General features: G+C 50.9%; 10 protein-coding genes across 10 annotated transcripts; 4 read left to right on the top strand and 6 right to left on the bottom strand.

Moving 5' to 3' along the window:
• Positions 1 to 3,201: 3,201 nt before the first annotated feature.
• On the bottom strand, positions 3,202 to 4,450 carry LDX57_004342 (uncharacterized protein). The gene has a single exon (XM_046086002.1). It carries the CDS (start codon positions 3,925 to 3,927, stop codon positions 3,274 to 3,276), a length of 654 nt encoding a protein of 217 aa, XP_045941965.1. The 5' UTR covers positions 3,928 to 4,450; the 3' UTR covers positions 3,202 to 3,273.
• A 1,477-nt stretch (positions 4,451 to 5,927) lies between these two features.
• LDX57_004341 (MCT family MFS transporter) lies at positions 5,928 to 7,300 on the top strand (the record flags this gene model as incomplete). Its single annotated transcript, XM_046086001.1, has 2 exons — positions 5,928 to 6,236; positions 6,287 to 7,300. 2 exons carry the CDS (start codon positions 5,928 to 5,930, stop codon positions 7,298 to 7,300), a joined length of 1,323 nt encoding a protein of 440 aa, XP_045941964.1.
• Positions 7,301 to 7,546: 246 nt separating this feature from the next.
• On the top strand, positions 7,547 to 9,888 carry LDX57_004340 (putative C6 transcription factor; the record flags this gene model as incomplete). Its single annotated transcript, XM_046086000.1, has 2 exons — positions 7,547 to 9,587; positions 9,809 to 9,888. 2 exons carry the CDS (start codon positions 7,547 to 7,549, stop codon positions 9,886 to 9,888), a joined length of 2,121 nt encoding a protein of 706 aa, XP_045941963.1.
• A 126-nt stretch (positions 9,889 to 10,014) lies between these two features.
• LDX57_004339 (uncharacterized protein) lies at positions 10,015 to 10,487 on the bottom strand (the record flags this gene model as incomplete). Its single annotated transcript, XM_046085999.1, has 2 exons — positions 10,015 to 10,329; positions 10,410 to 10,487. The coding sequence occupies 2 exons, from the start codon at positions 10,485 to 10,487 to the stop codon at positions 10,015 to 10,017; spliced, it is 393 nt and encodes a 130-aa protein (XP_045941962.1).
• Positions 10,488 to 11,016: 529 nt separating this feature from the next.
• Positions 11,017 to 13,087, bottom strand: LDX57_004338 (SD08430p; the record flags this gene model as incomplete). The annotated part of the gene is made up of 2 exons (XM_046085998.1): positions 11,017 to 11,356; positions 11,412 to 13,087. 2 exons carry the CDS (start codon positions 13,085 to 13,087, stop codon positions 11,017 to 11,019), a joined length of 2,016 nt encoding a protein of 671 aa, XP_045941961.1.
• A 649-nt stretch (positions 13,088 to 13,736) lies between these two features.
• LDX57_004337 (RidA family protein) lies at positions 13,737 to 14,302 on the bottom strand (the record flags this gene model as incomplete). The annotated part of the gene is made up of 2 exons (XM_046085997.1): positions 13,737 to 14,038; positions 14,191 to 14,302. The coding sequence occupies 2 exons, from the start codon at positions 14,300 to 14,302 to the stop codon at positions 13,737 to 13,739; spliced, it is 414 nt and encodes a 137-aa protein (XP_045941960.1).
• Positions 14,303 to 16,052: 1,750 nt separating this feature from the next.
• On the bottom strand, positions 16,053 to 16,346 carry LDX57_004336 (uncharacterized protein; the record flags this gene model as incomplete). Its single annotated transcript, XM_046085996.1, has 2 exons — positions 16,053 to 16,149; positions 16,234 to 16,346. The coding sequence occupies 2 exons, from the start codon at positions 16,344 to 16,346 to the stop codon at positions 16,053 to 16,055; spliced, it is 210 nt and encodes a 69-aa protein (XP_045941959.1).
• An 830-nt stretch (positions 16,347 to 17,176) lies between these two features.
• Positions 17,177 to 19,204, bottom strand: NAG4_2 (MFS transporter; the record flags this gene model as incomplete). The annotated part of the gene is made up of 5 exons (XM_046085995.1): positions 17,177 to 17,576; positions 17,686 to 18,017; positions 18,070 to 18,107; positions 18,160 to 18,725; positions 18,802 to 19,204. The coding sequence occupies 5 exons, from the start codon at positions 19,202 to 19,204 to the stop codon at positions 17,323 to 17,325; spliced, it is 1,593 nt and encodes a 530-aa protein (XP_045941958.1). The 3' UTR covers positions 17,177 to 17,322.
• Positions 19,205 to 20,876: 1,672 nt separating this feature from the next.
• Positions 20,877 to 23,025, top strand: LDX57_004334 (uncharacterized protein; the record flags this gene model as incomplete). Its single annotated transcript, XM_046085994.1, has 2 exons — positions 20,877 to 21,024; positions 21,083 to 23,025. The coding sequence occupies exons 1-2, from the start codon at positions 20,943 to 20,945 to the stop codon at positions 23,023 to 23,025; spliced, it is 2,025 nt and encodes a 674-aa protein (XP_045941957.1). The 5' UTR covers positions 20,877 to 20,942.
• Positions 23,026 to 23,409: 384 nt separating this feature from the next.
• On the top strand, positions 23,410 to 24,188 carry LDX57_004333 (Zn(II)2Cys6 transcription factor domain-containing protein; the record flags this gene model as incomplete). The annotated part of the gene is made up of 4 exons (XM_046085993.1): positions 23,410 to 23,505; positions 23,572 to 23,585; positions 23,654 to 23,713; positions 23,786 to 24,188. The coding sequence occupies 4 exons, from the start codon at positions 23,410 to 23,412 to the stop codon at positions 24,186 to 24,188; spliced, it is 573 nt and encodes a 190-aa protein (XP_045941956.1).
• Positions 24,189 to 24,587: the final 399 nt, after the last annotated feature.

Genomic DNA, 24,587 nt, shown 5'->3' with positions numbered 1-24,587 from the left:
TGGGAGCAAGTTCCCTAGGACCTTTCGACCCCACAGTCTTGTCACAGTTTGAAACCAAGTGTACGCAGACGTCAACCAGCATTGAGCTTGCCGAACTAGGACTCGAGCATAAAGACAGGTGAAATGTACACTTGCAGACGATCATACTTGGAGACTCACACTAGGCTGAAATCTATGTGAGATTGCTCAAGATGTTTCCCAGTTCCCTGAGACTCCTAACCACCTCAAGACCTTACTGGGTCCCTGTTGGTGCTAGTCGTATGTGTGGAATGGTTTTCGATGTGTCTACCTCGCTGTATAGACACATGCGCAAGGAACACCGCAGTATGTTGACTTATACTGCTCTATCCTGCTCTATCTTACCTTGCGTTGCTCTACTCTACTATGGTCTCTCTTGTCCTTTCTCTGGTCTACTCTACGCTGCGCCTTCTCTAACCCATTCCTATCACATCCTGTGACCCATAAACCAGCTTGAGTTACATACACTGTTCGTTCAGACCGGAAAAATGCGATCGTTGCGAATACTTTTCAGATAGCGAAGGTTCTCCATAATTATTGACCTCACGTCTTCCGGAACGCATCATTGTGATTTTCAATCAGAACGAAGGCATTAGATCAAGAGATATGATCATGAAAGTGATCCACGACAACGAGTTTAACATTGTCATCTCATGTCGATCGTGCAAGTGCATTCGACAAGTCCTTCCGCAGACTACGGAAGTGGATAATACAAAGTAGTTTTATCCAGTGGGCAGTCTCAAAGCTTTACTGTGAATAGCACACGCCGGTACATCAGAACGTTCTACGCGCGCAGTGATCGCCTCCGATTTATTTGCGGGTAGGCCGATCACCAGGGAGGAGGGTTCCCAACTGGAGAATGTCTCTATTGACGCTACCGACGAGGCCAAGAAGCTTCGAGCGCAGAAACGCATTGTACACCTTATAACTGCGTAAGGCGTGTCACAGCGGGACCTCCAGCGGGAGAGTCATCTGAGAAGAGCTTCAGAGGCTGATATTCGCACGTTAAATACAAATCTCACCGAAACAGAGCAAGCCCGTGGGACCACCGAGCGTGAAAGGCTATCATGATCAATACAAGCGGCGTGTGTCAACACTTTGCAGGTTTTCCTCCAGAGGCAGTAGCCAGGCTGAGCCAACAACGCGCAAAAGTCTTGCGTCGCCCGGAGGATATGACAACGCAGACAGAAACGAGGGAGCTGGAGCAAGAGGTCGCGGTGTTGGAGGATATCAAAACGCAGACAGAAACGAGGGAGCTGGAGCAAGAGATCGCGGATATGCAAGATACGACAACGCAGACAGGAACAAGTGATCTGGCGTGTTTTGAACCCCATTGAGATCATCAATGATAGCCAGGGCCATTTTATCTCTGGCTGGGCTCTCGAGCAAGGAAGCAAATAATGCTGTGCATCAGCTGGTTTGAACCATGAGCAAGACTAAGTGCTGCTCGGTCAGCAGAAATCTACCTGCTGCATACAAACGAAACATCTTCTTCAACCTCGGTAGACTCTCCAAAGCTCATGACTAGCCTGATGTTATGCTGAACATCACCCAACAGATTGCTAGAGGAAGCGATCATATTCTATCTCATCATATCTTCCTTGAGGCGGTAGAAATCAAACGCTGTCACTACGGATCTATCCGGCAGTGCTTTGAAGCGTTTCGCAAGAAGGTAAAAGCTACAGTGTATATTAAAAACCCTATCTCAGTCTACAAGCCATTTCCCTTCTTTTCAACAGTTTCAAGCAATAATTGAGTACTTTTATACAGCTCTATTTACGTCTATGGGACGAAGCAACCGCCAAGAAGCTCGCTATACGAGGGTTGAGACTTTACGAACTCAACTTCTTCATCAATCTCAAATCGAGGCAGCGAGTTTGTAATAGACTCCTGGTCGACCTGACGTAGTCCGCAGCGGAACCGGAATCGAAACAGTCTCTGGTAGAGGAGGAACATATCAAAGGAAAGGCGCTGGAAGAAGACCAAGTCATGGCGGAACACAGTCAGATCTAAAGATGGGGTCCCAGAACTGTATGCGAGAAATGACAGGACATCAAATATTTCAACTACCCAAGGGCCGTTACAGAGACTGATTCCGTTGGTACGTTATGTTGCGGATCAATTATGATCGAAAATGCATTGGAGGGCGAGGGGTGATAATTAGTAATGGTAGAATGCATTCTGCGTTTCGTATAGAACAACTACATCCGGTTACCAATCAACGAGGGATCTCCATGAGAAGATGCAGGAAGAATGGCTCAAGGAAGCCTGAATCATTTCTTCTGATCTGGGTGATCACGAAGTTTCGGAGCGATGATAAGTTAGGTACTGGTAGCGCATTGGACAAGGCACTGTCTACAGGCGAAAGGGATGACCCTGAAGCAACAGGAATCACAATACTGCCTTCCCAGAGCTGGAAGATCCAGGTCAAATTCACACGAATGTCGAGTTGTGCCGGTAATACCAGTGATAGGAAGCCCGCGGGCCGTCTACTACGCCCATACCTAGAGAGAGCTAAGTCCAACAGGTACCCAGAGCCTACTTAGCAAGCACCTTTATAGAGTGCAGAATTGGTGGTCTCATCACCGCAACAAAGAACATCGCGAATTATATGGTGTTGAACTTTTCATTCAGTCCGTTAGTCGGATCCGAATTCCGGACTTTTGGCTCAAAAGCAATGACGAGATCATGGTTCAAGATGGACTTTGGCAGGAAGAGCTCTGCCAGCCGCCTGCCATGACATCGCCTACTAGTCCTCCCCTTACACCGCAAATGAAGCAAGTGCTCCCAGTGAGGCCACCACCGGACCATCCACTCCCCCTGGATGCCCTATGTCTGTTGATCAGCGATTACTGCCTGGTTCGCCGATGTCTACCGTCATTACCAGTCAACGAACATCGCTGGAGGGTCGCAGTTAGCGTGGTGTCAGAAATTAGTGCGGTAGTATCAGATACTAAAATTTCGCGTTTGATATTGTTACGCGAGATATATTAACTGATAGGATTAGATAATATTATAAAATTAAGATTAGATGTTATTTAAATAATACTCCTATTGAAATGCTTTGAGAAGTTTAATCCTCATCAATTCTATCGCGCAGGCTCCGATGCTTGTCAACCCCAGCAGTGAGGTCATTAATCCATGCACGTATATGCCGGGCAACAAACTCATTATCGCAATTGTGCACTGCAAGGTCGAAATCTCTTTGACGTTGGCTCTTGTGGAAAACCTTCACCCATCCCGGTTCCAGGCTTTTCATTCTATCAATAAACACATCACGAAGGAGAGTAACCTCATACTCCCATAGGTGTTCCCCGTAGAGATCGGAAGCTTCTCCACTCGCTTCGAGTTTATATCGGCGTAGATCAGGCTTGAGGCTTCGCGGTGCCCTTTCAAGAATGCAGGATAATAGCAGGCATTCCATAAAGGGAGTGCTGAAACACATTCCCAGTCTAAGATAGCTGCTAGCTCTCCGTTCTCATGAACGAGAATATTCCGGCTAGAGAGGTCGTCATGAACCAGGACTGAGGTCTCCGGATTGTCTCCGTTTGGTGGAAAGAAAGATGGAAGCAGGGTTTTCAGTTTTCCAATGATTTCCAATGTTCTTCTTGCATCATCTGCATCATCTTCATCATCACTCTCAAGATCGCTAAATGGTAGATTGTCTAGTACCGACTGACAGTCTTTCTCGCAAAGAGAAAGACGTGATGTAATCCAGTCGCTACTAGACATGAATGGCCCTCGATGAACATCCTGAAGGATATGTGAACCCCCCAAAAAAGTGCATAGAAACGATTCTGCCCACATCTGGTAATCCTGCAGGCATATGTTCCTTTTCAGATAGAGGTGGTTTGTTAGAACATGCTGGGTTCCCAGCAGGCCAGGACGCTTCAGACAGTCCGGAATCATTGAGAGAAGATGCTGTCCTATAGATATTTCCAATTCCCTGGAGTTGGTTCCGAAAAAGACAACTAGAGTAGGCCGCAAACTCTTCAACCAGACTTGTTTTTGCAGAAAATGAGAGAGAGCGCCACAGCTCTTTCAAGGGTCTTCCAGGCATTCTGGTCATGATGATCCATTCAAATCCGATAGGATTTTCTCGTGAAGGTTGATAACTGATGACTCGAGGAACAGGGATATTTGCGGTACGGAATACCCAGTCCACTGTTGAGACTTCACTCATAGTTTTATAGTACGGATCAACAGGCAACTAGACTCGCATAACAAAGACCTCTTTATCTATTTTCACGTCATAGTGTTTGTTCAAAGCGCCCTCGGCGAGGAAGGTCACCTGGATCGTGCGCGATGGTAGTAGCGACTGTATTGTCTGCTCGATGACCCGAGGATCGGGCTCCACCGTCCACCGAGGTTCAAGATTGAAGGTTCTTTGAACCCAGGCAAGGCCAGGTTGCTGTACCTCCAGTGATCTCATGTCTATCGTGATGTAAGAGAGCTGTGTTGTCCGCTGTGGAGAGAAACGCGCTAAAGGACATGTGAGCGGGGGACATATCGGGCCGGAATAACTATGATCGAGCAGGGAGGAAACACCGAATACACTCTACTAAAGAATTGAGAAACAAAAGGAGAAGAGGGCCCTTTCAAAAAGGCAGAGGGTAAAGGGAGTCTAGTGCTTGAAGTGTTGCTACTACCTAGCAGCATAGATATACCGCCTCTCGGAATATAGGTCACGTAAAAGGGTGCAAGATGAGAGCTGGTATAGATGCCTGGGCCGACCTGACCGCCCACTAGGTACTATCGAACTAAGATATTGCAATTGGTAAGATTTTATAAGGACCTCGAGCAGCGAACTGGCTTAAGCTCTGGGAAATACCAAGGAGACACAGCTATCATCCACCTTTCGAGGGTAAGGGATATGAAAGCATTTCAGCTTTGACTTCAGATCTCAATGCTGAGCAAGACTATCTGAAGCTGCTCCGTCATACCTCTGAAAATACGGCCAATTCAAGTTGCTGGAGAACTACGACGATTCAAACTAGGGCAGGCCGGCTATATGGCAGTTTAGCATGTCCCTACAAGCAACGGGACCGTTCACCGGCATAGAGGCTCTCGAGGAGGTTACCCAAGTAATCAATATCACAACGTTTAGCTCTGTCCCTCCCCTGAGTTGGGCGAATATCAACCATTGCCCTATTTAACGCACAGGAAGGCTTCATCGGGCCGACGTTCTCGACGCAAACGAGCATAATCATCCAGGGCGAACTATTTCTCGATGGTTCGGGAACCTGCAGCCTCTGGGCTTGTAGAAATCATGCGAGCGGCAATGTCTGCTTGAGCTTGTATGGCATTTAGAGTAAGCTGAAATGAAGTATCCTATTTCCAGTGTCAGGGACCGCTTTTTTCGATGGCATAAGTACGCAAAGGATTAAGTACGTGCGAATAAATACCACTGGAGTGGAGTTCCAGGAATTTGATCAAACGACGACGAGTTACCCCCACCACGACAAAGCCTCCGCTCAGGTCGGTCTCGGATAGCAGCACGGCCCCGAAATCAAGACACACATCTCGCCAACGGCTCGCATAAAATCGGATAAGAGTTATGCGGGCAGCCTGTGCGAAGGGACCGGGTGCCGGGCAACATACTCCAGTTTAGGTATACCAGGATCATGGATCCATTTTACTGTATTACGTGTTATTGACCTTCCTATTTAAGGTGCTTCAGAGGAGGACCCAAATGAGTATCCTACGGTATATCGATCCGGGAAAAGGGATAACAGTGGACTCGTCTGTAGGCAGATGATAATGCATCCACCAAGCAAGGTAGCGTGAGTTTATGCGATGACCGACGGGGCGGTTTCTTATGCGAGCCCCGAGTGGGAAACGAGTTCTGTATATAAAGACGCAGTGAGCGACGTAGTCCGACACTTGCATTGCATCCTTCCAGCCAAAGAATGTCTACACCACAGTCGGAAATTGAAAAGCCTGCCCCCGAATTGTCGCCATGGCATCCCAGCCAGTATCCAGATGGCGGTCTCCAAGCGTGGCTCGTGGTCGCGGGAGCCTTCTGCTGTGTCTTTTGTAGCTTCGGCTGGATCAACTGTACGCTATACTCTCTGATTTCTGACACAGATCACCCTCTAATCGACACTGGAGGCATCGGAGTGTTCCAAAACTACTATGAAGCCCATCAGCTCCAGCAATACTCGGCCAGTGACATTTCCTGGATTGCATCGCTGGAACTCTTCATCATGTTCTCGGGAGTATGTACTGTATAGAGGAGATCGCTATACAAGAGGACTGACTTCTCCAGGGACCGATCATCGGCCGTGTCTATGACCGGCAAGGCCCCCGCTACCTGCTCCTGTTCGGCACCGTCATGCACGTCTTTGGCTTGATGATGGCATCCCTGGGCACCGAGTATTTCCAGATCTTGCTGGCCCAGGGCATCTGCAGTTCCATCGGCCTCAGCTGTCTCTTTACCCCGGCCACCTACTGCACCCTGACTTGGTTCCATCGCCGACGAGGCCTCGCCATGGGCATCATCTCTGCCGGATCCAGCCTGGGCGGGGTGATCTTCCCCATTATGCTCAACCACCTGATACCCGACGTAGGATTCTCGTGGGCCATCCGAATTGCCGCCTTTCTCATCCTGGCGATGCTCATCTTCAGCAATCTAACCGTGTGCTCGCGGATCCCACCGTCCCCCAAGAATCTGCGGCTCATCGACTATGTGAACCCCCTGCGCGAGCGCGTCTACCTGTTGACCTCGATCGGCTCGTTTCTGTTCTATTTGGGCATGTTCCTCCCCATCGACTACATCCAGCTGCAGGCGACGGCATACGGAATGCGGCCTGATCTAGGCAACTATCTCATTCCCATCCTCAATGCCGCGAGTCTCTTCGGCCGGGTCCTCCCCGGATGGCTGGGCGACCGGGTGGGCACTTACAACGTCCAGATCCTGATGAGTGTCTTCTCCGGCACGTTGGCTCTGGCCCTGTGGATTCCCGCCAGGGGCAACGCCGGCATGATGGTCTTTGCAGCCCTGTACGGCTTTGGATCGGGAGCGTTCGTCTCGTTGCTGCCTGCTATGATCGCGCGGATATCGGACATGAAGGAGATCGGGACGCGCACCGGCGTCGAGTTTGCCATTATGTCCGTTGCAGCGCTGGTCAGCAACCCAATCGGCGGGGCGCTGATCAGATATGATCCGGTCGATTTTACCTACCTGCAGATCTTTTGTGGCGTGGTTTTGCTTGGAGGGGCCTTCTTCTTCAGTCTGGCTCGCATCGCTTTAGCGGGGCCTAGGCTTATGCACAAGGTCTAGTTTAAACTTGAAATGGTTATCTAGGCTAGCAGTAGACTGACCAGTTGGAGTCTATCGAGTTTCTGCATTACCTGTCCTCTTGAAGTATGATTGGAATTAATATCTATATCTCTAGGATATGTCCTGCATGTTTCGGCATCCTCGGGGAATCGCATAAGTTATGCGACTCCGAAGCGCCGACCTACTTACGCACTCATTTCTCTCCACCCTCCCCTCGTTCCCACTACAGTCTAAACATCCACCAACATGAGTGAAGGACCCCGTTCCCGGAGCTGCCTCCTCTGTCGCTCTCGGAAGGTCAAATGTAACCGACAGCAGCCCTGTGGGGGCTGCGTTCGGGCTGCCTCCCCCTGCGTCTATCCCGCTGGGACGGGGCGCGCTCCTAAGCGGCCGCGGCAATCCGCCAACTACTCGGCGATGCTGGCAAGAGTAGGCCGACTGGAGAGTATCATCCGCCAGCTGGAAAGTCAACAACCCCAGCAACAGCCACTGGCCTTAGACCCGCCCACGGCCGCTGCGTCACACGGTAACCAGCGGAATGGTCGTCTCGCCATTGACAGCACCTCGAGTGTCTACGTGAGCAACGTGCTCTGGGCTAGTCTGGGCGATGAGGTGGAAGAGCTGCGGGATTTGTTACATGAACCGCCCTCGAATGACGACGACGAGCAGGAGCAGGAAGAGGAGGGGGATTGGCAGGAAGAAACAGATGAAAAGCAGGAGACAACTCCCGACAGCACCGGGCTAAATGTCGCCATAATGGGCTTCAAGTCGCTCTCCCACTCACTGCGAGCCTACCATCCGTCGCTCTCCCAGCAGGTCGCCCTGTTCGACATCCTCCAGACCAATGTCATCCCCATGGTGAAGATCTTCCACATGCCGACCCTCTCACAGCTCTTCTGGAACGCGGTCGCCTCGCTGGACGCTCTCGATTGCAACACGGAGGCCCTCCTGTTTGCCATCTACTATGCTGCCATCATCAGTACCGATCAGAATCAGTGCCCTCTTGGTCTACCTCGGGCCCAGGCCCTTCATACTTATCGCTTTGCCGCCGAGCAGGCCCTCGCTCGCGCCGATCTGCTGAATACCCAGAACATCATCCTGTTACAGGCAGCGGCCTTGTTTCTCAGTGCCCTACGTACCGAAGATGATTCCCGAACGGTCTGGTCGCTGACAGCCTTGATTGTGCACATCGCACAGGCCATGGGTCTCCATCGCGACGGCGCAGCCTTTGGTTTACGGCCCCTTGAGACCGAACTGCGACGGCGACTGTGGTGGTTCATCGTCGGCCTCGACCAGCGCTCGTCCGAGTATCACGGTTACGAGCCGATCGTTTCCGAGTCGTCCTTCGATGCCCAGCTACCGTTGAATATCAATGACTCGGATCTGACCGCGGACATGGTTCAGCCGCCGACTGAGCGCGACGGTTCCACGGAGATGACGCTGGGTCTGATCGCGTGGGAAGCCATCTCCACCGTGCGCAAGGTCAGCTTCATCCCCCCGCACTGCGGTCAGGGAAGTACAACCATCAGCAGTAGTCCGTCCCTCGACGAACTGTCGTTGCCCGAACGAGAGGCCCTGGCCGAAGAGCTCCAGCGTCGCCTGGAGACCCGGTACCTGCAGTACTGCACTCCCGCCGACCCCTTCCTCTTCGTCTCAGCTACCGTGGCGAAACTGATTATTGCCCGCGTATGGCTGATGGTCCATTACCCCCGCAAGCAGGTGGACAATGACAACAGTAAAGAAGTAGCACCTGCCCCAGCGCAAGCGAGACGAGATAAGATCTTTCTCCGCGCCGTCGAGGTCCTGGAGCTCTCATGCTTCCTCCTGTGTAATCCCAGCATCGCCCACTGGGCCTGGCGATTCGACACGTATCTGCAGTGGCACGCGGTTGCCCTCGTCCTGTTGGAGATCTGTACTCGCCCTCCATGTCGGGACTGTGACAGGGCATGGGCAGCAGTGGAGATCCTCTACGACCGCTGGCGCATGAAGGAGCATACGCGCAAGGGGATGCTGTGGAGGCCAATCGGGCGGTTGATGGCCAAGGCGCGTTATGTCCGGGAGACGCAGTCGGTGGACAGAGGCTGCTTGGTCGGGGGGTCGTTGGTAGTGAAAGACGCCCCTTCCGTTGTCTCTTACAATTCATCCTCTCACAATACCGTCACGACGACGTTGGATTCCCTGGCTGATATCTTTTCGCTAACACCCTTTCTGGAGCTGAGTCCTGGTCCCAATTTGGCTGATTTCTTTCCTGTAGACGATGACTTTATTCAGGTAGATATGCGTGCTGGTGCGTAGTATTTAGACTTGGCTTTTCTGTTTTTGATCTGAAATAAAGAAAGAAGAAAAGTTGGACATATCGACCAGGAATGCGTTTATTTATTGAAGTGTTTCGAAAACCCTATACTGGGATGAGCAAGCCTAACGATGATAGTCGATTGACAGCTCCTTTGACATCTCTGTACATAACAGACTATGCGAGAGCATATTATGCTATGAAAGAATATCTAGTGATCTACATATTGGACAGTCTCAAAGAGAAACCGATGCCATCAAGAGCCCAATTTCTGTACAAGACCACATACATATAGATAGCCATGAACACAAACCAACAACCCATCAAATTCCTACCTCCCATACATACACCCAATATCCATAAACCCACAAAACCGCTCAAATCCCCCAAACCCACCCATCCAACCCACCTATCTAGAATTCTAGATACAATCCTCCCCAAACCCCACAACCTTCCACCCCACCCACCCCTTGTACGGATAACAAACCTCCCAATCCCCCCTCACGGCCTCAACAAATGCATCAGCGCTACACTCGCCATCCCTGAACGTGCACAGCGCATACGGTTTCGCGATCGGACTCTTCCACGAAATAGTCGCCACGGCCGTCGTGTTGGGATTCGCGTCCTCGGCGAGCGAGATGCACGAGCGCGCGGCGACCCCGGAGCGGTGGTAGATTGAGATGTCGAAGTTGGAGGAATTGGGGGAACAGCCCGGGGTGAGGAGATGGAGGTCCCACTTTTTTTTTGTTCTTGGGGTTAGTTTTCTAGAGGTATGGCGGGGGGCAGGGTTGAGGTTGAGGTGAGATTGGGACTTACGTTTCGGGGCTTCAGGGTGTCGGATAGAACGAGCGTGCTGGATAGGGCTGTTACGAGGAGGGTGGCGAGGAGGTGCATTTTGTTTGGGTTGATTAGGTATGCTGGTTGTAGAAGAAGTAGAGCAGGAATTAGAGGTATAATAATAAAACACTATGCAGAGAAGGTGAACAGGTTTATATCAAGAGAACAGAAGGTGTCAGTAAATTTATGGCCAGAACCTCCTTATAAGTACCCCCGGAGTCCTCAATGCAGTTTGCTTTTCCCACTTTTCAGCTGTACCTGAAACTGGGCCAAAGCCAAGTCCAGAACTGGAGCCGAGCAGAGCGTGCAGAACGCGGATCCGCCCACTCGAAACCCGACGAATCGAATTTCCCCGGGCGGAGTCCTGACTGGCCTGCGTTGAATCAGATGAACAGCTGCAGTGTAACCTTCTAGATATTCGATATTCGTATTTATTAATACATTGCTTGCCTATCTGCACTCGCATCTAGGAAGCAAGTAAAGCATAACTACCTGTCTAGCCCATATTCAGATCCAAGTCTAAGAATAAAAAAAGCCTGCCAGCAATATCATCTTTTGTATAACCTGACGGGTCACCCGCTGCCTTTTATTGACGACCAGGAGTCAACCGCCACGCTCGCAGAGGAAGGTTCTGCAATTTCAACACCGCCGGCTTGATGAACAGAATGAATGTAACCGTGCCGATCAGCACGCAGAGAATGTTCGTGGTATAGTAACCATCCCGGATGGTGTGACAGGTACCACCACCGTTGACGCAGAGCGCCTTATCCGGCTCCAGAGCGCAGGAGAAGGCCGACGTGACGAGGTCACCTTTCAATTCCTCCGCGGGAGGTGGCACAGACGGAGGCACACAGTTTGCCTCCGTGAACATATCCACCAGCTTGAGGATGAAGTATCGAGGAAATGTGCCGCCGAGATTGGAGACCCTGGAATTAAGTTAGTGGGTGGGTTTCAATCGAACACAATTGAGAGATAACTTACGTGGCCAACATGGTCATGTAGGTGCCTCCAATGGCAGGGTCGGCGATGCGTGCATGGAAGGCAGACACGGCCACGAACATGACGGTGTTCATAAAAGTCGAGACAACATGCTCACCAATCACAGCCAACAGGTACCAGAAAGGAATATCCGTCCCGGATGGGAAGATCATCACGGTGGCCTGAGCCAAAACAGCGGCCGCCAAGCGGCCCATGAACGCCCAGCACCACAGCCGCATGGGCGTGTACTCCGTGGACCACTTGCCGGCGTAGTACCCCAGACAGATCTCAAAGGGAAAGTCGATAAGCACCACTAGCGCCATGTTGTCTTGGCCGAACCCCTTGTCCAGCAATTTCAAACTGGTCACGCCATCGTTGGCCTGGAAGCCGATCTTGGCGATCAGGTGGACCAGGATGATGGTCTGAATGTTCCTTAACTTCAGCACATTCCACATGCTGCGGTAGACATCCATGATACTGTCCCGGTCCTGCGTCTTGTCTTCCTTCTTCATCATGGCCAAGCAGAGAGTGACGACCAGATACGCCCATCCCCAGAAGGTCAAGTACGAGCCCAATGACAGGAGACCCTCGTCCGCCGGAATCGTCCGGAACCAGCGATTGGCGAATTCCTTCGAATTGAACGCCAGGAACACGGTGTACGACAAGAAGTGGCCGGCCGTCAGTCCGACCGTCTGCGCAGTCGAGGCGTACGAAATGTTAGGCGGCGACATCAGCGTGATGGCCCATCCGTCCACGGCGATATCCTGCGTGGCGCAGAAAAAGACCAGCAAGAACCACCAATATGTGAAATTCCAGACACCCGCGCCCCCGTTGGCCCCGGCTTGTTCCATCATCGGCCCGATGCGTCCGCCCAGGTAGATCATCGCCAGACCGGCGATGACCTGAACGGGGGTAATCCAACTCTTGCGTCGACCAAACCTGCGACTCCAGACCGCGTCGACAATGGGACTCCACAACAATTTCAGCGAGTATGGATACGACGCGAGCGAGAAGACACCAATCTGTCCGTACGAGAGGTACGGTTTCAAGAGGAACGGGACGGACCCGGTAGCCAGGCCCATGGGCACACCCTGCAGGAAGTATAGCACGCAGAGCAGGAGAAAATTCCTGCGGTCGCTGCGCGGCAGATTGGCGAAGCTGGTCGTGGTCAAGGCCGGGGTTTGCGGGGTGATAGGGGGGTCGTGGTCGAGGGAGAAGCTGGGCCGCTGCATGAGGCGCGAGGCGCGGGCCGTGGTGGAGGACTCGAGGGAGGTGTCCCTCTTGCGCATTTCGACGTTGGAATTCATCTCGTCGTTCCCATGCCCGTTACCGTTGGTTTCAATGGTCAAAGTCGGCTTGGAGCGACGCTTGGAGACCGTCCGTACCTTGCGCTTCATCTGTGCACTGCGGCCGCGTGGGAGGAGGGGGTCGTCGTCGGCGGAGTTCGTGTCGGAGGGAAGGTCCAGGGAGGAGGAAGAGGAGAGATTGCGGCGGTGGTCCGTTCGGGGAGTTAGATATCGATGTTCGCGTTCACCCTTGTCCGTGCTGCATGCTAGACGGTCGAGTTCCACTTCTGCAGAATGGGGATGGCGATGGCGATCGGAACGCGAGGAATCTGCAGGAACATGGAGGGAGGAAGAAGGAGAGGGGGGAGGAGAGTAACGAGAGACAGGAGGCATCCACCGTGGCAAATGAAGGAAATGGAAAGGAGAGACTTCTGGAATTTCCCAGATGGCAGAACTGGGGAAGTGAACGACAAACTGGCCTTAACTTTATTCGCCCAAGTCCTTACGGTGTCTTGGTAAGCATTCATCCCCATTTGACGTAAATGGCAGAATTGACCAGTCATATTTATTAAGAGCACTCCGCCTCGGCTGCAGAGCTGTCACGTGACTGTCGCGTCGCGCGCATCCCTGCCGATCCGGTTTGGCGATTACCCAATCGGGCCACCTTCGCCTAGACGGGAAGGCATTTCCTAACTGCTCTCGCTTCATTTAAAATTACCTCCCATTGTTATCGTGAATGACTGGTTTCTCAGGCTCAGTCTAGGCTCATTATGGTAATGTTAAGCCTGGCTGTACTCGATGCAAGGGACTGCAGCTACCACTTGAATAACTCACCCTGCATATCGATCCATCAATCATACCAGTTATTCCAACTCCATCTCTTATGACATGATGACAGAACAACGCCTTCAACATTTCATGATCCAACGGTTAGGTAACTATATCACAGCCTTCAACAAACACCCCGACCTCATCCACCTGAGTTTACTCCTCAAACCCCTCTCGTCTATCATCCCCACCCCTCAGAAGAAAACAAAAACCCCTATTCCTCCCCAGGAACATGCGCCGTCACCTCAATCTCGACCCGCATATCATCCTCCCCAAGCCTCGTCACCCCCACACACGTCCAAATCGGCTGATGGTCCGGCATATAGCGCTTAAAGTTCCTGACCATGGCGTCCAGCGCCTCGTTGTTAATCGGCACATGGTACGAGTTCACCCGGAAGACCTGGCTCCAGCCTTTCCCGCCGGCGTGCTTCAGGTTGAGTTCGACGTTCGCAAAGGCTTGGTCGATTTGCGCGTTGATTTCTCTGTGGAAGATTCCTGTTGTGGGGTCCCAGCCTCCTGTTTGGGGTTAGTTTGTTGTTTAACACCTGGGGAGGGAAGAGGAGATGTGTTAGGGGGGAAGGATTGTGGGTAAATGGAGGGTAGATGTAGGTGTGAATGTAGATGTAGATGCAGATGTAGGTAGACGTGACTAGGGCCGGGATACCAACCTTGTCCGGCACATTCGATACGATCGCCTACTCGCACTGCCTGGCTGTATCGGAAAGTCTCCTGGTTTCTGGTGCCCACGCCGGGGTAGTTGTAGTATGTGAGGTGGGACATTGTGACTTTTGATCTTGGGTGAGGTGGTTGAGTGTGATGGGTTGTCAATTATTTAGTGAGGCAATGTAGAAATCTAGTATCAAATCAGATAATAAAATCTGATTGCATGGAAAATTGAGTTGGCTGTTGGAGGTCTATATACCCACGGTTTCATGGCCGTCACTTGAACGATGTCATAGAATCTCATTATTCAGCGGGGTGCCAGCGGAATTCATATTCCGTCCCATTCAGGTCCACACACTGAATGAAGGCATCGATCTATTCGGTCGAGAATCCTATAAGAATCAGAAATTTTCAATCTGTTATTACGGGCAAATTGAAAAATCCATTGAATGTTGGTAAGAAGCGTATAGTTTCCTTTAGCTACGAAATGTCTAGCCTACGTAGTTAGACTCCTTATAAAACTTGCATGTCAACCTGTCAAAAACATATTCACAGTTTGAATGTAGTTTCTAGGGAAACGAAGATGAAGCGATAAGTAAGTGATCAATAAGTTTCCATTTAGTTTGATGTGCGAATGCTCTAGGATAACAGCTTCTTCAGTTAATACTTTCTCATAGATCTGCATATAATTCTGTTCAGTCAAAGAGAGAATCACTATATCATAAGAGCTAAGAGCGACACCAATAGCAATCCTCATTGGATTATTACTGTATAACCAACCTATAACAAAAGAACCATTACTAACAAAACTCGATCCGGACCTCACGTTTTTGGGATGTGTACCAGCGATCTAAGCGACGAACCCTCGCCATCACCACCTGGGGAAGAGGGTCCGTGTGAGATGCATGGACCACATGCCATGTGGAAACGTTAGGAACTTAGAATACGAGTCTTTATTCCGGCTGATGTTGTCAACTCAAGACTGGCGAGACCCTTGATGGATGAAAGCCGAGTAAGAGAGGCGAGATTCGAAGGTCCTCTGGGGCAGATCGGGTTCGTTTCGCAAGAGCTAAGCTCCTATCAAGTTGGTAGCTGTGTGATAGATCATCTCGACGAATTCGATATCCATGTCTTCAAGTCCCGTCAGAGCAACTTATCAATTGTATGACGAGGGTCTTAAACACGTTGAGCGGCCCCGACAACCACCCTCCAGAATGTGAAATGGACTTGATGCTCTGTTTACAACTTTGAAGAAGGGTCCATCTAGTTCGAGATAGAACAGGAAGAACCAATCTACCAAATAAGCACTGATCCAGTTACACAAAGACCGGCTCATGCAAGCCTTGCGACACTCCTCAAATCGAACCCCTGATGGCCAGACAGCAAATAACAAGCAGATGATGGAAAGTAATGCTGTGAAAAGATGAAATGGATATTGAATGGTGCAGATAAGCTATGCGACGCAATGCAATGCGAGGCTGGCGAAGCAATCAATCAAAAGCAGCGCATAGACATAGACACAATCGACGAATCGATGACCAAAAGTTCTGAACAATAAATGCCCAGTCCCAGCACCACAATCCAAATCGAGGCGATAAACAAATTCAAAAAAATGTCGAATAATCCGATATTTGCAAGATCCGACATGCAAATTCCGCTTCCGTAAATGTATGTAGATGATTGAAACTCCAGAAACACCAGCTCGTAGGGAATGGAACAAAGTAACAAGAAAAAACACGGTCGCAAACACCCGCACGTCCCTAATTTTGTACAGAATGCCAAGCAAAAAGAAGAAATAGAAGAAAGTCGAAAGAAATCCAACAGGTCGCGAATGAGAAAAGAAGGCGAATGGATGGCCATTCACCGATCAATTCCACTCCCTGGCAGCTTTGGCTTCTAGAGCATCGCGCTTCTTATTGCGCCAGAGGAAGTAGCAGCATACGCCGGCCGCGGCCAGAACCAGTCTATACAGAAGTTAAACGAATTCCGTCGAGGAAATCTCCCGACCAAAAAGTTGGAGTCGAGTTCATGAAGAAAAGGAAACATACACCCCGATGATGATGCCAGGGACGCCGCTCTTCAGGAACGTACTGGTGGGCTTTTCGCAGTCATCCCCACTACAGTCACGAGCCAAGAGAAGGGTGGTTTCAAGGGCGGGCATTTTGTCGCGAGTGTGTACTGTTGAGCGGAGAAATAAAGAGACAGACGTAGATAGTGATGGTCCGGAGTAAATAGCAGTCGCAATCGCAGTGGTGGAAGTGGTTATTGAAGTGGATGGAGTTGATTGTCCTTGAAGAACGGGGAGGGAAAGGGGCAAAATATGGATAGAGGGCTAGATGATGGGGCTCGAGTTCGGACTAGAAGGCAGAATTCAGGGAAAGAAGGGGACAGAGGGGAAAAAATCAAAAATTAAAGTGAATCGAGTCTCAAACGGCCAGTGCCAGAACAGTTTAGATCAGTTAATTATGGCAAGCCTAAGCCACAAAATAACGGGGGGGATGCCAGGCATCTGTGCACGCCACCGTCGCAGTGAAGATAATAATAATCGGAATTATACTAAATTTGGTAGACTCTAGCACAAAGACAGGCAGACTGAGCTGAGGATAGTGCACCAGGCACCAGGCACCAGGTTGAACAAATGGAGATATCCAGCGATGTTTAATTATCACCAAGACCGCAACCAATTGAAATGCCTCGAAGACGGAAGGAAGGCGATGAAACCGTCAGACCAACGCGGAACAGGGCCAATTGCTGACATGGAATGAAGGGGAGATTTGGGTGAAACATTCTGTTGCCCCACTTGCCCCTTTTTTTCGCTCTCGTCGTCCACTCCCGGACGAAGCTAGACTTGGATCTCATTGATCTCATCGGGAATGCTGCGAACCTGTTGGTCGCGGTGGGGAGACTGACACAGGGGCTGGTGCCCTAGTTTGGTGAAGGCTACAGAGTGAAGACCCCCTGAATTCTCCCCTTTGTGGTTTGATTGATGATGAAAATTAATCCGTATTATTATATCTCTATCCAAACCTTTATGCGACATATTAAGCTTTATCTGCCCCTAGTTACACTCCTCTAGTTTCGAGTCTGTAGGTATGGGCTTCAACCCTTCGATCCCAAAATAATCCTCGAATCCACCGTCAAACCTTGGCATTCTCCTCGTCCTCGCTAAAGGCGAACTTGGAGTAGCGACGGATCGCCTCGCCCTTGAAGTAGAACACATACGGAATAGCGCAACAGGCCAGCGCGATGAAAGCAAGTAGCGTGCTGGCCCACTGATACCCGAGCCGATCGTACATCTGCTCCGTAAACAGCACGGTGGCCGCGCCCCAAATCGACCGGATGAAGGTCTTAGCGGCCAAAGCAGACGCTGCTTGATGTTGGTAGGTGTCCACTGTGAATTCAATTAGCTTGCTGGCCTTCAGAGCTTTTCTTATGTCATACGTAGTATGCAACTTTTGACACTTGGACGTGGGGGCGAGGGTCTGGTTGGGTCAACTCACCGAGATAATTGTTGGCGGAATTATACAAGAAGATGAATCCAAATCCGATCGGGAATCCACCCATGGCTGGACCCAGCCAGTGCACTCGGGGATAGGATGTCCATGCGAAAATGAACAATCCCACGGGGATGAACCAGCAGGAAAACATCATGGGGATGAGACGTTTCTCGGCCGGAGGCTTCCCGTTGTATTGGTCGCACAGCTTCAAATAATGCTTGTTGACGAAGGGCGAGCACGCTGCGCTGAAAACAACTCCGATGGCCAATGGAATGAACATCAATCCCGTCTTACTTGCGCTCCATTCTTTTCCGGCTTGATATACAATTGGGTACCTGTTCAAAAGCAATTAGTTCGGTTCCTGTCTCGACTCGCGGAATGACTTACGCAACGAAAAACATATACAGAAGGCCATAGAGGACCGACTGCAACGGATTAGCAAACGAACGGCGCAGCGCGAAGTGAGGTAGAACAAACCATATACAAGGAAATGAACATCACGATCGGCTCCAAAAACAGGAGCTGGAACGGCCTAGCGATGAAAATACGCAGTCTCTCCAGCATAGGACGTGGATCCAGCTCCTGCTCAGTGACGTATCTATCATTCTTTTCGGCCTTGCGAAGCTTCTGCGCCCTCTTCTTCAAGATCGACGGAGCGTATGTTTCTTTCACGGTGAAGGTGATCAGGAACCACGCCGCGCCGGACAGGATAAGCTGGATCCAATACAGCCATCTCCAACCTTTGGCGTCTCCGAGGAACCCACCAACCAGAGGACCGATGGCCGGACCTAGGAAAGGTGCCGCGCTGAAAGCCGCCATAGGTACACCTCGTTCCTCGTTTTTCCAAAGGTCGGCAAGTGTGCCGCCGACGAGTGTCATGGGCGCGCTGAAAGCGATTCCGTCTATAGCGCGACAGACAATCAACGTGCCGATATTCTGGGCGACTGCGCAAGGAATGACGAAGATAACGGCCAGGAGGAGGGTGATTGCATAGATAGGTCGGCGACCGACGACCTCCGATAGAGGAGCGAAAAGCATAGGACCTAGATGATGACCATAGATTAGCCGTGATACCCCAACTTCAACCCACCCCTTCTCGTTCGTACAGGACAAACTAACCAACACCGAATCCCACCACGAAAACAGTAATCGGCAGCATAGTCACCTCGCGAGACACGTGAAAGTCCTCAGCCACGCCCTCGAGGTCCGCCGTGATGACACTACTGGCAAAGGCCACGACGAAACAGGTGAAAGCGACGACAAGAGTACACCACCATTTGTAGGCTTTGGACCAGTTCTTGGGATTGTCGGGATCATCGATCGTGAAGGTGACCAGGTTATAGTCTTCTTCTTTGCCAGTGACGTTAGACTTAACCGGCTTGACGATATTCCCGGATTTTGTCTCAGTGACGAACTCGTTGAGGTTTCCGCCGTCCGCTACCGTGCCGTAGGGTAGCTCTAAAGGGTCGGTCTGTCCTCGACCAGAGCCGATGGTCGGCGTACGATGAAGATCTTGGGTCATGGTGAAGGATAGAGGCCGATATCAGCAAGAAAATTAAAGTACCTCCCAGCGATTTAACGAGGGAAAAGCCTAGCGTAAGCTTGATGCGACACCGAAGTCAATCACAGGAAACTCCATCTAGCCCGACCAACGACGCGGTATTTATGTTTCGTTCCAGACTGTCGATGGCACGAGAAAATGACATAAACTGACAGGGAAAAATTCCCCACTAGGCAAGAGATAATGCCAAGGGCGTCTTGGTGTGGCGCTAGGTCTGAGGCCAGATGAATTACCGGATCGGGTAATCTCTGGGGATATTGAGGTAGAAACATCCCCAGAACAGCTTATCTCGTTGTGGAGCATGGAGAGATGAATAAACAAGTGGAGTTCTGCCTAAAGCAAGAGAACTGCAAGATCTCCTTGGTCGGATATGGTCGTTCTGCAATACTTAAAAGATGTTTGTGAAAGTTTCTCCTGGATATCATAACCGTCTGCTTGAGCTGGCGGATGCCGAACTTCCCATTGACGGCGGAACTTGCAGCCAGATCGAGCAATTCTTGGCTTGTTTACCTTTCCAGAAATGGTATGATGCTCCTTTTAAGTCTGGAAAGCAATACCATTGGCTGTCCGTGCTGCATGATGGTTCCCGGTGGGTCATCCCAAGCTTACCTAAATGGGCGACATGCTCCGGTCCCATCTTCATCTTATCTTATGGGCTTGTTGCCTTGAGCGTGCTCAGGTATGCATGGACTCTATTGATTTAGAATGGTGAAATGGCACTATGATAGTGGGCTAAGTAGGTCCAGGCACTTCTAGTGGCTACCAATTGCTCAATTATGTCCTGGTTTTGCCTGACACTTACTTAGATTCCTAGTTTGCTCTCATATGTTAGCAGTTCTCTCCCAGAATTCACCTGAAATTGGAGACAGTTTGCTACAGTCCATAAAATTATGACACTCCGCAATTGGAAACCGATGCGGGAACTCCTCCTTTGGAGTGTGAACTGCACTAGTCAATGCAGTTATCATTTCGATGACATCATTGGTCAGAAGTATGTACTTAACAGGTCCGGGCCTCAGATGCCGAGATTAGATCATCAGCAAAGAGCGTACAGTTGGGACGTACTGACTCCGTGACTTACCAAAAAACAAAGGAGAATCGCAAATAGCCAGCCCTATGGATTGGTCCAAGGCATGGCGGTCAGTCCATCATCTTCAAGTGGCGTTGATACAAGAACTACGGAGTATATCTTGCGAAGGCCCTGCGCTTTATTTTCTGGCTTTGATAGAACACCTTGTACAAAAGCACCGTTTGGGCTCGTTTCTTGAGCTGAAAGGAGTGACTAGGAGCACAGCGATTCTCCTGGCCGAAAATAACGAGGCATTGCACTTTGGGAGTAAGCTGTTGGATTTCGAGTCAAGAATGCCGAGGCTTGAAGATGAGCTTGAGCCTCCTTTACAGCCAGACGCGTAGGCGTATGAACGGTCGTACGTCAGGCTAGGAATGAGACCGTTTCGATTGCCTCAATGGAGGTTTTTGCCACGGGGGGAGGAGGGGGGAATGAAGGAGGAGACAAGAAGAAAGATAGGCGCAACAAATGGAACAGTGATAGAGAGATTATGTAATACAGCCTGCCACGTTCTACCGTCGCCTCCGAAGCTCGCTTCAACTTTTCTTCGTGGCAATGCAACCAGAGATCTCAGCCATTCGGTAGTCTCTGTACCAATTCTGAACATGCAGTATTCCATATCCCGAAGTTATGCCCGCCCGTCGACAATATTTGCGGACGGCGACCGGCACGAAGAAAGGGATGAGGAAAGGCACCCGTAGTTGCCTGGCATGTGAGAATCCTGTGTTTTTGAAGGGTGATAGCTTCAATTGACTGACTGTCTCGCTAAGGTCGACAGCGCAAAGTCCGCTGTTGGTTCCCATCACCGCAGTCTAGCGTGTGTGTCCATTGCGCCCGTCGCAAAGCCGCCTGTGTGGCTCAGGGCCCTCAGCATGAGCCTGATTCTACTCCTGAAGAGGCAATTGGGCGAACGAATGATCCTGGTCCGCCCAGCGCAATTTCGAATGAAGCTGTCTCATTCTTTGATGCCTTGGAAAGTTTGAAACGGAGGATTGATGCATCCTTGATGGACAGCCAGTTCCCGGACTCTCCAAACCAGCAAGCCAAGGCTTCTCAACCGTCCTTGGCCCCTGACTTGGTGCAAAGTGAATGCGCCCCGGTCATGCAGCTTCTCAATCATAGACTGGTAAGGAGTGCCAGTACGGTCCTTCCCGATGACGCGGAGGAAAACAGTGATGATCCGATGGAGTCGCCCCATTTTCTCCGCGAGATGTGTGCAACGCTTCCTTCCAATCCTGAGATTGCAACAATTTTCAACTCTCGCAGCGGCTGGTGGGAAGTATGGCGAGAGGCATTCGGGCTTGCCTGGGGTCATATGAGCGACAGCTCGCTCGAGAAATTTGCAACCCGCGCGGTCCGCTCTGGGAGGCCCTCTTCGCTTGGAAGCCTGCTGATATGCTTTGCCTTCAGCACCGGTGAGCACGACCGATACCTCGCTCCGGTAGAACGCTGGGCCTTATCCGACGAAGGACTCTCTGCTCACGAGGAGGACTTTCAATGCATGATGGGCCTCGGACTCGGCCTTCTTAGCGCTCTTCAACCTCGTCGCGCATGGATCGTCTATCGCAAGGCGAACACGCTTCTTCAGCTGGCGGGAATTCACCGGACTCATCGGCGCTCGGAAAGCCTTGACCTGGTCTTTTGGCAGTTGTTTGGTGCCGACCGCTGGGCTAGTCTTCTAGTCGGCTTACCTTATTCAGTTCCCGATCGTCTCTGCGACTTGTATATTCCCCCGTTAGACCAGTCGTCGCCCATCATCTTCCATTCTCGGCATATGACCTTATTAACAGGCCGCGTTATTGACTGCCTTCAATCTTCAGAGGGCCTGTCGCTGGCTGCGGTGGTCGCCGTAGGTGAAGAGATCGATAAGGTCACTTCACAGCTCCCTCGGGACTACCTGAGTATGGGACAAATTTTCGCCTGTCGGGAGGTGAAAGAGCAAAGCGCTCGGCTATACCGTCTTATGCAGATATACCAGCTCAAAACGTTCCTCTATCTTCCTCTCTTCCTACAGGATTGCGAAATCGAACAGCGCCAGGAACAAAATCTCTACCAATCCCAGCGCCATGGCGCTCGATTTAGCCGAGTGGCCTGCGTGGATAATGCCCGGTCACTCCTAGAGTCCTTTCTAGCTCTATACAACCTCGATCCCGCCAAAGCAATCATGGACAACAGCGTAAAATTGACCGGATTCACTGCTCTCGCAGCTGCGGTGGTGGTATTCCTAAATCTTCTCGCCGACCATCCGACATCGACCGTATCTGAATCTGGCAATGAATCTGATAGGATTCTCATCCGTAGGACCATCGAGGTCCTTCAGACGCTGTCCGAAGGCCAGCCCCGATCCCTATGCGGACAGTGCCATCAAGCTCTGGCGGATCTCATCCACAGTAGCCAGACCTTAAACCGAGGCGGTAGCCGACAGATCGCCGTGCCGTATTTTGGTTTGGTGGAAATTAGTCGTGGGGGTGATCATGAGGCCTCCACGAACTCTAGTGGTACTCACGAGCAGCATATGGCTTCCCTAGATTTCTTAACAGCTGAGCCAGATCCTGGTGTCGAAAACAATCATGTTTCTGATCTGTCGGATAATGATCCGCTGGCATTCCCGACATTCTTCGACGATGTGGTTTTCACTTATGAGGGTCCTTGGGGCATTCCTGACATGGAGTCTTTCTGGCCGGGTCCAACTATGGATTACGGGGTTGATTAATTAAAATTTTGGAAGGTCTATGTCGAAACAATTTTAGTTCATTTAGAGATCCATCGATCGTCTGAATGATTACGGTCCAAAAATGCTTTCCACCGGGTAGCTTAGATGACGATCGCACCATTCGCATAATCCCTCGTCCTATTTCCTTGTCCATGCGTTAGAGCTCGAAACACAAATTATGACAGATCCACTGAGATAAGAAAGCTTGATTTTTCCTTTATAGACAGTATGGCTCAATAAAGTCACGTGCAGGCGCGCCATCCACATCCCAACCTACCGTAGACGGACCCATCCGCCCATCGTCAACTACACTTCCCAACATGTCATCAGGTAGATATTGTCTTGTCACCACTCCGTCCCATTTCCTTTCACGTTATCTTCAATATGCCTCAGTGGCATGAGTTCAATCGAGCCTTACTGACCAGATATTCAGAAACCAACCCGATATCCTGCGATCCGTGCCGCCAGAAAAAGTGCAAGGTATGCATGCCATCTACCCTCTCCCCCTTCACTACGGATTTGACCTGAGAATTGACAAGCCACCAGTGCGATCGAATTCTGTAAGCGTGTCCACATTCATCATGCCCGTTCAAAGCCTCAGGACACGCAGCTAAACGACACATTCAAGACCCGTCTGCACGCAATGTACCGACCCCACGCGATGCATCTATCCTGAAAGCGGCAAACGGTATTTATCTTCCTTTCCTCATTACTCCCAATCCCACCCCTACCGGTCACCCATCACTAACCGCTGAAATAGAGGCCTCCCGCAAGGCTACATCACACACTTAGAAGCCCGCCTCGCCAGCACCGAGCAAGCCCTCTTCGCGGTCTACGAGCATCTTCGCTCGCTGGGCCTGCATACGGAGATCCCGGAGGGTTTGGGCGAGCAGCAACCGAGTCGATCGCAGACGCGGGTCGCGAAGATGGCCGAGTGGGAACGTCTTCCGCTCAATGCGCGCGGGGACTTAGAGCGGTGGTGGGCGGAACGGAGGGGAGGGGTGGCAGGTTATTCGGATGGGCTGGCTGGGGATACTGCTCAAACGCAGACTGCGGTGTTGGGGTCCGGTAGTAGAGAGGATGCAGGGGGTCAGGAGGAAGTTAGAGAGAGGGAGGGGAGGGCGGAGGAGTTGGCGAGAGGGGAGGCAGGGGTTTATTTCTGATCTACTGGGGTGGTGTAGGAGTTGGAAATGAGCAAAAAGATTCAATTGAAGTTCATCGTATGAGACACGCGCGAGCACTCAGTTTGGAAATCCGTCGTGAAAAGCATTCCGTCACGCTCCAGGCCGTCATAACCATTTTGGATTATCCTCTAGATATCGATAATGACACCCTCGCACACAGTGGACATTCCCCCCGCCTGAACATTCTTTTCCAGAACACTGGAGATCATTATATTTGAGACCACGAAACATCATATCGATCTCGTAGAGATATCCTGGAGAAACTGGTTCCTGAACCCAAAATGCTAGATCCCAACTCCTCGGTTCGAGTTTGCCTTCAAGAACAGCGACCTCCAGATTCCCAAATCTCAAAAAGTTGTCACGGGCTTCAAATCCAGC

The sequence above is a fragment of the Aspergillus melleus genome, assembly GCF_016097325.1.
Source record: "Aspergillus melleus strain CBS 546.65 chromosome Unknown contig2, whole genome shotgun sequence".
Taxonomy (NCBI): Eukaryota; Fungi; Ascomycota; class Eurotiomycetes; order Eurotiales; family Aspergillaceae; genus Aspergillus; species Aspergillus melleus.
Note: the sequence above shows the minus strand (reverse complement) of the source record. Positions and strands in the feature narration are given on the sequence as shown.

Coding starts and splice junctions, on each gene's coding strand:
- LDX57_004342 (XM_046086002.1), bottom strand. CDS start 3,927: ATGATTCCGGACTGTCTGAAGCGTCCTGGCCTGCTGGGAACCCAGCAT.